The sequence below is a fragment of the Protopterus annectens genome, chromosome 13.part0, assembly GCF_019279795.1.
Source record: "Protopterus annectens isolate FY-2018-M chromosome 13.part0, PAN1.0, whole genome shotgun sequence".
In the NCBI taxonomy this organism is placed as follows: domain Eukaryota; kingdom Metazoa; phylum Chordata; order Ceratodontiformes; family Protopteridae; genus Protopterus; species Protopterus annectens.
The window spans coordinates 794,881,365-794,895,131 of NC_056747.1; the positions used below are offsets into that span (position 1 = coordinate 794,881,365).

At 42.5% G+C, this 13,767-nt stretch overlaps 1 protein-coding gene across 1 annotated transcript in view; it reads right to left on the bottom strand.

The window, feature by feature from the left end:
• Positions 1-2,933: 2,933 nt before the first annotated feature.
• CENPV (centromere protein V) overlaps positions 2,934-13,767 on the bottom strand; it is a 285,582-nt gene continuing 274,748 nt past the window's right edge. The window contains exon 5 of the mRNA XM_044054522.1: positions 2,934-3,679. Within this exon, the coding sequence (XP_043910457.1) occupies positions 3,552-3,679 (128 nt within the window). The 3' untranslated portion in view covers positions 2,934-3,551. The remainder of the gene's footprint in view (positions 3,680-13,767) is intronic.

Consider the following 13,767-nt stretch of genomic DNA (forward strand, 5'->3'; position numbering starts at 1 on the left):
TGTATGAACTAATAAACCTTAATTATTGCATAATTTCTAAGTGTGAATTTCATTGGCTGTATCACATTTAAATATTGAGCAACAGTTGTAATGTTCTATTATAGTCTGATGAAGCGGAGTTTTGATCTGTGAAAGCGCTTACCCCTGTTTCTTTGTGTTTTCATTAAATATTGATGCATTCAGCTGTGCCTGGAACCTGTGCTGCTTTTTTTGGACATTTTATTTTTTACAGCTGGTTGTTGTGTCAAGAGTGAGGTTTGTTTGCATAAAAAGACACAATTACCAATTGCTTACTGATGAAGTAATCATCTCAGGAATGCCAAATTGCTAAGTTTTTCTCTACGCTAAAGTCTGTAACAGGTAATGCTACAAAAAACAAAACTTCTGATTGGATACATTTAATACCCAGTTAGGAAGCTGAAGATTTCATAGACCTCTGCTTGATATTTCTTCAGTACCAGAGGTGTTCCAAAGAGTTCTTTTACAAATAACTGATGGCTTGAGATGTATTGTAGTCATAACTGATGATCTATTAGAATATGTCAGACACACACAAAAATTACAAGATTGCTACAGATGCTGAATAGATTAATACAATGTAATTTCAGGTTAAACAAAACAAATATAAAATCCAAATGACAGCTCTGTAATACATGGACCATATTTTAATGTCAGAAGGACTGAAATCTGAGCAAAAAAAAAAAACCTCAAGCATTTGCTCAGATACCAAGGCCAGAAAACAAACAGGTATTACAGAGATTTAAAATTATGCAGTATCATGCAAAGTTTACATTTAATATGTCTGAGATAACCATGCCTCTAAAACCTGTAAGTTGAACTGGAGATATAAACAGGAAGAGAGCTTTGAAATGGTTGAAAAATCGGTCATTGATGCTCCAACATTAAGGTACTATGATGTGAATAAGACAGCTGTTTTACAAGTTAATGCAGGTCATAGTGGTGTAGGAGCAGTTATCCTGCAGGAAAACAGTCCTGTTGCCTATGGGTAATGCACAACATATGTACTGATACAGAAAAAAATTGCTGTCAACAATACTGTTAAGAAGTTCAGGTAGAAATGGCTCACAAACCATTGTACAGAAAATTACATACTTATTGCAGAGTTAAGGTTAATTTAAAATAATCAGTGTAATGTATGGACACCATAGAATATGTATAAATAAATATAACTTTATTTTATTTACATTTCTGATTTGCTGACTGTGTTAATCATGCTGAGTGGTTGCCCATTTTCTGGGGTACCCAGTAATAGCAGAGGAATAATTTTCCAATATTTGATTAGGCAGGTTAATAAGTGGGTGTTAACATAAGTAAATAAAATAAATAGTATGTATAAAAAGTATGTATCTGAAATTATACAAAATAATTTGTATCTGAGGAAATAAAAATGTATTTCAAAACTAAAACAAAATGTAGTACATGGAGTATATATCTTTACTTCTGATGCTTTGCTACAGACAGTGGCATGCAGTTTGGTGCACATTCCTTTTTGAAATTTGGATTGAAAAAAACACTTCATGGAGGCTAGAAGTTCATCCTGTCTTTTCAACATTAAGCATTCAGACACACATTACAAAAGGGTTTACAAACCATTATCTTCTGCCACAGGCAAAACCAGGACAGAAGACCAAGTATTAATCCTTGGCTGGGGTGCCTTCTGTGTGGAGTCTGCATGTCCTCCCTGTGGTTGCGTGGGTTTCTTCCCACATCCCAAAGACATGCTGTAGGTGGATTGGACACTCTAAATTGGCCCCAGGCATGAGTGTGTGCGTGTGTGTGCCTTCTGTGGAAGGTTGGGCGCCGGGATGGCAACTCGACACTGTAAAACTCCACTGCCAGTCATGAGCAGACAGGTGGTCCACTGTGGCGACCCCTAACCGGGAAAAGCCGAAAGAAGAATAAGTTAAGTACAGACATGCACAGTGAAATTACTGTAGGGCGTCACTACCTGCAGAACTGACAACTGTATTCTGAAAATAAAATTGACCATCTGGCAGTCTAGAAATGTTTTTCCCCCTCCCACATAGCTAGTGCTCCTGTTCTATGTCGGGTCTTTCTACCACTTCTAATCTCCCCTCAGACTTTACCAAATATGGGTCAAACAAGGATCATTACGGTGTCCCAGGAACACACACCATCCTTGCTGCCGTGGGCTAGTCCCATTCGCTATAAGGAACATACCTTCCCACAGGAAACACCTAGACGTGAGCATGTTCATCCCTCCCTGCCAGTACCTCAGACTCTAAAGCCACTAATCAAACCCAGGTAGCCTGAGCCATACTTAGGGCTTTATCCCTTTATGGCACAGTGCTGGGTAGGCAGTCTAGAAACGCTTGCAATAATAATAGGTTTCCTTAAATAAGGAATAGTGTGCTGTGAAATAGTGTTCTGTGTCAGAGATTAGATAGCTGAATGTGCCAAAACTCCACTGAGCAGGCCCTTTTCTGAAGAATCAAATTCCTGCTAGTACACATACATCTCCTGTATATTGCACAGGTTCTCCAGCCACTGGATCTGGTTGGTGGGACAGCAGGCTTGGAAAAGTAAACCTAGTCACCTGGTACAAAGGAAGGCGTTTAGGGACGGTCTGGAGGACTACAGGTTGGGTAAGTAAGACATTGCAGTGAAACACATAGAAACAAATCCAAATCTAAAATGTGGCATTCACAACCTGTGAGAAATAAAACTAAATGCAAGCTACTCCCCCCATACCAGTGCTTGAGTTCCACATTCTAGCCATCATTTTTACATTTTGACACATGGATTGTATTCCCTCTACATATTACCTTTGCAGTCAATAGTGTTTTTGTTTGTGACACTGCCTGAGTGTTAACATTACAAGAGGAGTTAACACTTGTATCACATATATCTTAGCAGTTTCACATGGTAGAGTAAAAGAACATGTAGCGTGATTAATAATCACAAATTGTTAAAAAGATGATTTTTTTTTATTACAGTAGAGTCGATTATCCAAACAACGATTATCTGAAACATCAGTTATCTGAATGCAGCCTTCCAAAGTTTTCATGCAGGAAAAATCGTAAAGACTGATTATGTAAACGGTGTATGTATTCGCTTGTGAGTATTTTTTGAGCTTGTACTACAATAATATACTATACCGTTTTGTACTTAGTGTATTTGTTTTTATTTTCTTGTTTAATGTTAATCAAAAACTTTTTTAGAAGTTTTTTATCCGATTCAATTATGTTTGATTATCTGAACTACCCTTGGTTCCAATTAGTTCAGATAATCAACTCTCTACTGTACTATGCAGGATGAAACAAAAATATTAGTTACACAGACAACTGATGTTCTTTCAAATGAGAGTTTCATCAACACGGTGAGTTGGTTATCTTCTATAAATGGAAGGAATGAGAACTCTAGGGAAAAAAAGGAGCCAATTAGATTGTCTTTGTAGTCCTTTTAACTGGAGCACTGATTCCTTGGTAAATTAACATATAATGTGAACATTCAGTTAATATTGGAATTGCTGACTCATTCCATTTCATTGCAGAGAAAACAGTGTTATCTCACAGTTTTGACATATCCTTGATAGTTTTGTGTTGTGCCATGCTACTTTCCCATTCATTGCCATTGAAATATTCTAAGGTGATAACAGGTTCTTCTTCTCCCTTGTCAAGGCAATGAGGAGCCACACCTAAGTAAGATACAAGATAAACATGAGGAAACAGAAACATACAACTGTACGTGAAGTAAAATTCACTTCTACTCCGTAAGATGTACTCTTTTTGCAAATTATTTGAGTGCCATTCCCTGCATCAGACGTAATTAGTGGTTCAGAACCAGGAGGGCTGAGTGCATTGCACAGTTCCAAAATGTAACAAATATCCAACCCATAACGTTATTAATATATAATAACATTATTATAACACTTTTAACTCTGACACATATCCAAACAGATCATACTCTAAATGTAGCACAATAAGAAAAACACTGCAGCTTGAACTGTTAAGCTGACTTTATGTCACAATGAAACAGGGCCAATGTTAACAAATATCAATTCAGGGGCACCTGGATACTTCCAGTCTAAGTATCACCCTATCACCACTACCCATTTTAAGGAACATTTTAGTTCATGCTTCTAGGAGTAGTTTGCACAGACAACTGTAGCTACAATGCTCTTACATTAATTAAGACAGGCCTGTGTACCATGCTGTGTTGGCCCATCTCACAGAGGGGCAATTCACATTTACTGGCATTTAGTTGCAACAGTGATACATTACAACAACAGAGTGTACAGCAGTGGACTTAGGTGAAATGGTGCCCCGGGCACTGCCTACTATTTTACCCCCTCCACAACACACACACATCCTCCAGTGGCACCCTCTGTACCCCCACTTTGTGCACAGTGCACTTTCTTCCTTTACTCACATTTTGCCTTACTCTTCAGCTTTTTCAAGAGGCTATGACTTTCTATATACTCTAAAGTACAATTTACAGTTTCTTTTTTAATACACAACCTCTTCATTCAGTTATGGCTTGGACAGAAATTATGATTAAGGAAAGAAATTCATTGTTGCTGTTCAACTTTTGCTTTTCTTGCATTTTTTCAATGCATCTTTCCTGACCAAGCCAGCACAATAATAATCACTTAGAAATTAATTAAGCAGGGACCTCTAGAAACAAAAGGGTTATAGATGCTCTGGGGTGCATTTTAGAACATTTTCCCAAACTCTTAATCCAATAGCAATAGTGGGCGGAGCAAAACACATCACGATTTCAAAGAAGAAGTAAATTGTGCCCAAGACTTAATGATCAAACCTGACAAAACAATAGTTTACTATACACACACACACACACATATATATATATATATATATATATATATAAAATAAAACTAACGTAAATGAAGAATATAAATTATTAATATTGTAAATACAAGTTAACCAATTTTTTGGAAATTGTGAGACTTTGCTTGAATTGAAAATATTGCGATGGCAGTTAGTACTTAATGCTGAGACCCCTCCTGGACTCCATGAAAACCTGAATGTTAAATGTGCGTTGAGATGGGGAGTCTGACCACTCCCAGTTTATACTAATATTTAATGTATATACAGTTGTACAAAATGTGTAGATTCTGATTGGTTAATTTTTTCCTCACTGTGTTCTCAGAAGTTATATGTTATTGTCACAGTTACGTCTCTCTCTCTCTCTTTCTACCTTATACCTTGTATTTTTTAAATTTTGTCAGTTCTAGATATCATTAAAGAATGAAAGAGCTTAGCATCAGTTTTACCTTCGAGTGTCTTTCTTTTAGTTTATAAGAAAGAAGTTTGTTTTATATACACATTTTATATGTATGTGTATATCTATATCTATATCTATATATCTATATCTATATATATATATATATACATACATACACACACATCATACCTCTTACTGCAAGAAATCTGGGCAAAGCCCAACAAAATGGGGGAACAAAGGGCAACAAAAATAGGGACACGTTTTAAATATTGCTCTTATAAACTTACAAAGTTGCTAGAGTAACAGGATATGTTTTAACGTACATTTTCTGAAGGATATGAAGTCTGAAACTCAAATGCATGTCATTATTCAGTGACTTTAATCCTCAGATCATCCCAGTAAAACACAAATTTTATGAGGAACAGACAAAATATGTGTCGAAAATCTGGACAGTTGTGAGGTATGATACATACATATAGGTTCAATGGTAGGTACTAGGCTATCGGCCCAAGGACCTAAGTAAACTTAGCCAACAAGGTTGCCTGGCTTACGCCACCCAAGAAAGTTAATTTCCTGTGCCCCTGTTGAGCAGAGCCACAAGAAGTGATCTCCAGGGTGTATTTCCTATTTCCCATCCACTCATCAAGATTTTTCTTTAAAAATACTAATGAGGAACTTTGCTTGACATAGATGAGTAGCTTGTGCCAGAGTACAGGAAGTCTCTGGGACAGGAATCTATCCCTCCAGCATGTACTGTTTATTGTGGTGACAAGGTTTAGGTCCCTAGAGCGTGTAGCTCGGAGGGATTGGGATTTCTTTAGGTGTAGCATGTCCAACAGCTCTGGGTTTAACATAGCTTTATATGTTAGGCAGAGATCTTCTCGGAGTAGGCGATATGCTACAGAGTAAAGCTAGAGTTTTCTGAGATGGTCAGTGTAGGGCATCTGTTTGAGGCCAGTAATCCTCTTTGTGAGGTATTACTGTGACCTTTCCAGCTGCTGCAGATGTCTTGTGAGGTGCATTCCAAAAGGGGCGTTGTACTCTATAATGAGTGCCGAGTAGAGGGGAACAATGACCTTTTTTTCCTGGATGAGAACCCTTTTGTGGTGGTGTGTGCCACATACAAGGATTTCCTGACTACTGTAGTGATGTGATTATCAAAGGAGAGACTACTGTCCACCTGGGTCCCAAGGTCTCTTATCACACATTTGGCGTTAAGTAGACTGCCGTTTATGTGATAGTTCATGGGTACAGAGTTTTTACTAAAGGGGATGACAATGCACTTTTTGGCATTGAGCTTGAGGCCATGCCTTGACACCAGGCATCTGTCTCGGTGAGGCCCTTCTGTAGGACGTCCACATCATTTGGGGACTCGACTATGGCTCCTAGTATGCAGTCATCTGCGAACTTCGTTAGCCAGAGGCCTTCTGTGTTAGCCTGTATTTCAGAGAAGTAGATACCAAACAGAACAGGTCCCAGGACTGAACCCTGTGGTATTCCACTTGTCGCTGGTTTGAAGTCAGATTTGGAGTCTGCAACTTTTACAGTGTGGTTTCTTTCAGTGAGCCAGTTGGCAAACCATCTTGTGACATAGGGATTTACACTTAGTTTAGTGAGTTTGGCTATAATTCCAGAATGGGGGATGGTGTCGAAAGCTTTGGTGAGGTCAAGATAGGCTGTGTGAACCACCTTACCCTTGTCTACGGCTTTGGTGACTGCCTGAATGAAGTCGATCAGGTTCAGAAGGCATGAGCTGCCTTTCACAAATCCGAACTGGGTGGGGTCCAGAGTTTGGAGGTTACCAATGTCTTTGTTTATGAGTTCCATGATGATACATTCCATGGTCCTGCAGACCAGGCTCATCAGGCTAATAGGGCAATAGTTCCCAGGATCAGTGGTGGCTCCCCCTTTGTGGAGTGGGATAACTGTTGCTGTGTGCCATTCAGTGGGCACAAAGCCTGACGTGAGATTATGACTGAACATGGTGCTTAGTTGGGGAGCCAGTTCGGTCTGAAGTTGGTGTAAAACTCAGCCTGGGATGTTGTCCGGTCCCATGGATGCTTTGTTTTTGGTTTTAGAGAGTGCAGCTTTTACCTGCATAGATGTGATTACAGGGACTCTGCATTCTTCCTGTATAGATATGGACCCTTTAGGGGGTGAGAGAGGGTAAAGTTAGCACTGAACCCATCTGCCAGGATGTTGGCAATATCAGTTGGTTCTGTAATTTTCGTGCCATTGTGCTGTTAACTCAGAGCAGATCTGGGTGTTGCCATTGAGATTCCTGACATAGCTATAGAATGTTTTCTGGTTGCCCTTCGAATCAGTGGCAATTTTGTTTTGTAGCTAGCTTTGGAGGATCATGTAAGGGATCTCAGCTTCTTACAGAGGCTGACCAGGGAGCTCCTCCACTCATGGGATTTTATTCTTTTTTGCAACAGTTTCTCCCTTCTTTTGTAGAGTTTGTTTATGGCAGGAGACCACCAGATTGGCTTCCTTTTTTTGGTGGATAGCATGATCCATGAACTCGTATAAGTGCTTATAGAGTGCATTTGTGTAGGATTTAGCAGTCGTAATTGTATTGTCCATCTGCATTGTCCACTTCTGTCTTAAGAAGCATGAAATTGAATTTGGAGAAATTTTTTTAGCATGGTTTCCTTAATGGTGGGTGGGGGTGGGATGCGGATACCTAGGGTGATTAGCTTATGGTCGGGTCTGACCAACGAGGAGGTGACTTCAGGTGTGGAACACCGGTCACTCATGTTGGTAATGACTAGCTCTAGGATATTGTTGCCCCTGGTGGGGGTGTGGATAAGTTGATCCAGGGCATTGGAATTTATGAATTCCAGAAAGCGTTGAGTGAAGGAGTTAAGTACATGAGTAGTTTTCCCAGTTAATGGTGTGGTAGTTGAAATTGCCCATTATTAGGGTGTTTGGTTGAACCCTAATATTTTCCAGTATATCAAGAAAAGAGGAGTGGGAATCCTGGGGCATGATGGGGGATCTGTAGCAAGCTACAATTTGGATTGCAGTTTTGCCCAGAGTTAATTGCACTTGAATGCATTATGCTGCGCAGCTAGCCTGGAGGTGTGGATATCCTTAATGAATATGGACACACCTCTGCCTTTGGTGTTCTGGTCCAGGTTAGATGGCAGAAAAGTGTGGTATGAATTATAGCCTGGTAATGCAGGGGTGCTCTCTAGAGCCTTGAACCAGGTCTCAGTCACTGCACAGATATCGATGTTCTCCATTTTAAGGAGTGCCTCGAGTGAGTGCATTTTGAGATTTAGACTTCTAGCATTGAGTAGCATTACCCTCAGTTTTTGCTTGCCTGTTCCGGTTATGGTGGTGAATTTGTCATTTGAACCTTGCCTAAAAAAGGCACTATAAGGGCGGCAAGACTCTTAGCCAGTATCAGGAATCCCAGGGGCGACAGGTGCAGGCTATCTCTGGCAAAGCATCTTGGTCTGTAGACCATGTCGTTCCAGGCAGAAAAATACTGGATCCCCTTTGAATGACACCAGAAGCTTAGCCAATTGTTGAAGTCAATCATTTTGTCCCTGTACTGCGGTATCATTCTGGGCGATGGCAGGATGCTACTCAGGGCTAGGGTCATACCTGCTTGGGCTACAAGATTGGAGAGCTCTTCCATATCTCTTTTCATGTAGTCCAGGGAGGTACATCTCAGGTCGTTCACGCCAACATGGACAATGACAGAGTCATATTTGTACTTGTTGTGGAGTGACCTGAGTGCATGGGTTATGTTGCGGATCTTGGCGCCCGACAGGCAGTTGACAGTAACCTTCTCCTTATATATACATATATTTACATTTTGGGGATTTTGACACTAGATTAAATGTTTTAGGAATTAAAGTGGCAGTGGCATTAGGGAGTAGATTCATTCCCAGGACTTAATGAAAGTTTAAATATTAAAAGCGCTCTATAGTGGGCCAGATGAGTCATCTTTGACAAAGTCACTTGAAACAATTCTGCCACATTTGCATTTACACCTTTTTACTGGTTTTATTGCTTTCTGTTGCTGGTTGCTTTGATTTTATGAGTTTGTCTTACACATGATACATTTTATTTTATGCATGCAATACTTTCCCATTGGTTACTTTACATTTTTACTGTATTCTGTCTCTATATAACAACAGTCCTACTCCTTGCATTATTATTATTATTTCTGAAGAAGATCTTAACACTGGAGTAAAGGAACAAAAGCACTAAGTACTGGTTCGGCTATTTTTATTGCATTTTCTCTCCCTACCTTCAGTGAAGACGTATTTGTTTGATATACATATATATATACATACATACATACACACACGCACATATAAGGTTACACACCACTGTTAAAAACAAGAAGTTATGTACTCACCATAACATTCGATGTATGTAGTCCATCTCGCCTCACATTCTTACACCCGTGGGTTCGGAGCCGAATATCGGCTCCGACTCGGCCGATTTTACTGGCTCAAAGTCTCTCATTGGCTGGGCTAAGAGGGTATCCCATGGTGCACTGCTCCATATCCCCAGATCTAGTTTGCTGCGAAAAAACATTTGTACTCCATACACACCTCACATCCATATAAACATTAACTAATCAAAGGGACTCTGCAGGTGACAACCTAACCTCCAAATCCTCCAGGCAGGGGGAAGGTAAGTAAGAATGTGAGGCGAGATGGACTACATACTTCGAACGTTATGGTGAGTACAGAACTTCTTGATGTTATGTAGTCCTATCTCGCCTACATTCTTAACTGTGGGACAGCGTCCCTAGCACCTACATCCTGGGTGACTCATAGGAAAATACTCCTGAGAACTGTGGAGCCAAAGGAAGATCTGCCCCTGGAGACCACGTCCAATTTGTAATGAGAAACAAAGGTGTGAGGAGAAGCCCAAGTAGCTGCAGCACATATATCATCCATTGACAATCTAGCTTGATAGGCTTTGGATGTAGAAACAGCCCAAGTAGAATGTGCTTTGACTGGAAATGGCAAATTTTTACCTCCTGCCTGATAGATGAGAGATATAACTGGCTATCCATCTAGACAGCATGACCTTGGATACTGGAGAACCCAATCGGTTTTCCGAAAAGGAGACAAAGAGTTGGTCAGATTTCCGGATATCTTTTGTCCGGTGTAGATAGAAGCGTAACTGTCTATGTACATCCAATTGGTGAAACCTAAATTCTGCCTTGTTAGAGAAGTGGGGGAAGAACACAGGCAGCTCAATGGACTGATTCATGTTAGACACGGAAGCCACTTTAGGAAGGAACGACGGGTTTGGTCTAAGAGAGACCCTATCTTTATGGAAAATTAAATATGGGGGTTTGATGGAGAAGGGCTTGAATTTCTGAAACCCACCTTGCTGAAGTGACTGCTGTTAAGAATGCTGTTTTCCATGTCAAGAATTAGCTGCAGGCTCAAATGGTGGTAGAGTAAGGGCTTGAAGAACAAAATTGAGATCCCAGGGCATGGCAGGTTCAGACACTGGGGGATGAAGCAACAGAGTACCTTTTAGGAATGCTTTGCATAGTCTGTGTGCCATGAGACTAGGATCATTCGCTACGTGGAAATTAGATATCGCCGCCAGCTGAACTTTGATGGTGGCTGATGCGGACCCCTGATAGAACAGCATAGACAAGAACTCCAGAACTGAATCTATTGGAGCTGTGTAAGGATCAATGCCTCTAGTACGTGCCCAGATAGAGAACCTTTTCCATTTGCTAGAATAAATCTTTCTAGTGGATGGCTTATGAGAGGACAATAATATATGGACCACTTCTGGTGAAAAAGTATGACATCTAACTAGCGATGGAAGTGGAGTAGCCAGGCTGTCAACCGTAGTGTCCTCAGAGAGGGGTGGAACTGTCCCGACATGTGTGTCAGTAAATCTGGTAGAGGGTCCAGAATCCAAGGAGTGTCCACAATGTATGGTTGAAGAAAGGGGAACCAGACTTGACGAGGCCAGTGTGGGGCAATCAGAATCATTCTGCTTCCCAAGGATTGCGCTTTCTGAATCACCCTTGAGAGGAGGGGAAATGGAGGGAAAGCATACAGCAGACCGGAGGGCCAATCGTGAACCAGAGTGTCCCTGGGTGATTCAACCTGTGGGGGGATCAGCGTGAAGTAGTTGATGCATTTCGCATTGAAAGGGCTGGCAAAAAGGTTGCAGCAAGGCTGACCCCATTTGCTTAAGATTCGCTCTGCGACCAGACGATTCAGGGACCACTCGTAAGGCATAAGTATCACTCTGCTTAGCCTGTCTGCTATTACGTTGGACTTCCCCGGAATGTGCGTTGCCACCAGAAACCGTTGGGAAGCTATTGCCCAATGCCACACTCGCATAGCCTCTCTGCATAGAGGGTAAAACCGGGTTCCCCCTTGCTTGTTGAGATACCACACTACTGACATGTTGGTCTGAGTGTATCGCAATAGTCCCTAGAGGAAGAACTTTCTGAAGTGCCTGCAAAGCAAGAAGCACTGCTCTCATCTCCAGGACATTTATATGCAAATGTATCTCGTGTTCCTGCCACGTGCCTTGGACTGTCCTGCCGAGATAATGCCCCCCCACCCCATCTGGGAGGCTTCCGTGGTCACCATGGCAACAGGGACAAGTGGAACGAAGGGCTTTCCCCCATTCAAATTGTTGGTGCACAGCCACCAACGGAGGTCCTGCTTGCACCTGTCTGTGAGTAAGATGGGATGAGATAGTGGGAGTCTTTGGAGAGACCATTGGACAAAGAGGAGCCATTGAAGAAGTCTCATGTGTAATCTCGCTAAAGGGACCAACATGATAGTTGCTGCCATGCTCCCTAGGAGTTGTAGAACCAGTCTTGCCTTCGCTTGTCTCAGGGGCATCAGCATGTGTATTTGTTGTAATACTGTGATCCTTTCTTGTGGTAAGAATGCTCGCATTCGAATGGTGTCTAACTCTGCTCCTATAAAGGTGACACACTGTGAGGGCAATAAGGCAGATTTTTTCCAGTTTATTGTTATGCCCAACTGGTGACATAGACTGATGGTAGCGTCCCTGGTGTGAACTAGTTGATGCCTGGTGGGGGTGGTAAGGAGCCAGTCATCCAGGTACGGAAACACCTGGAATCCTTGACGTCTCAAGTGAGCCGTCACCACTGCCATACATTTGGTGAACACCCGGGGGGGCTGTGGTGAGACCAAAGGGCAGGGCTTGAAACTGGAAGTGACTGGCTCCCAGCCTTAAGCGTAGGTGACTCCTGGATGCTTTGTCCATTTTGACATGGTAGTAAGCATCCTTGAGATCGATGGAGCACATCCATACCTCCTCTCCCAACAATGGGAGAATCGATTGTAGTGTGACCATATGGAACTTGGACTTGTGTATGTAATTGTTGAGTTGACTGAGATCTAGTATGGGTCTCAGGTCCCCTGTTCTTTTCAGCACCAAAAAGAATCTTGAGTAAATCCCTAATCCGATTTGGTCTGAGGGGACTCGTTGGATGGCTCCTTTTTCTAGCAGCTGACAGATCTCTGAGGCTGCTTGATCCCTTTGACTGGGTGGAACGTCTGGGATTTTTCTGATTGGCAGGGGTACTGAAGAGAATGGGATGAGGTAACCTCCGGAAATTATCCGTAATACCCATCGGTCATGGGTAATACTCTCCCAGGCTTCCGGATATAAGGAAATTTGACCCCCGACTGGCTCCGGATAAGCGCAGTCGGGCACACCCTCAGGAATGAGGGTATGGAGAGCCACGGAAGGAGTCACGGTCTCCCGAATTGCAGGGGCCCATCTGCCTCTGGGGCGACGTCTCTCTGAGTAACCCCCCCTCCCCTGCCTCTGGAGGGGGGTTCACCTTGTGCGGCAGGAAAAAACCTCTGTGATTTCTTGAACTACACCCCCCCCCCCCTGCTGGGCCTTGGGATAAGGCCTAGAAGGAAAGGAAAAATGGACCCCTACGGCAGACAGGGTCTTTCCATCTTGCACGCACCTGGTGAGGGTGTCTTTCACTTTGGCCCCAAACAAGGAGGAACCGTCAAATGGGGCGTCAGTGAAGGAAGACTTGAAGGCCTCCGCAAAGTGACACAGGCGCAGCCAGGCTTGCCTTCTAAGGGCGACCCTGAGCTTGCTGCCCTACTTGCTCCCTCGGCTGCATACGAAATGAGCCGCATGGACGAGTTAGCGATGGAGTTGAGGGTAGAAACCTGTGCGTTACCCGTCTGAGCCACCGCCTCAGGTATGTTACCCGCAAGAGTATCTCCCAACTCTTTGAGGAGATCTCTCTGGAGCAGAGTGAAGTGAGAAAAAATTCAGTGACCGTAACGTGAAGGTTGCTGAAGATAGGGTACGCTTCCCGTACCGGCCCATGGTCCTAGACTCCTTGTTAGGGGGATGGACCGATGAAGAAGATTCTGCAACTTCCTTCTGGGTGGCTGCCACCACCACCATGGCATCTACAGGGACTCCTTTTGACAGAAACTCTTTGTCCTGGGGTGCGGACAGGAATTTGTTGGGACGCCTGGGCACGGGCTCCACAGAATCAGGGTTTTCCCACAC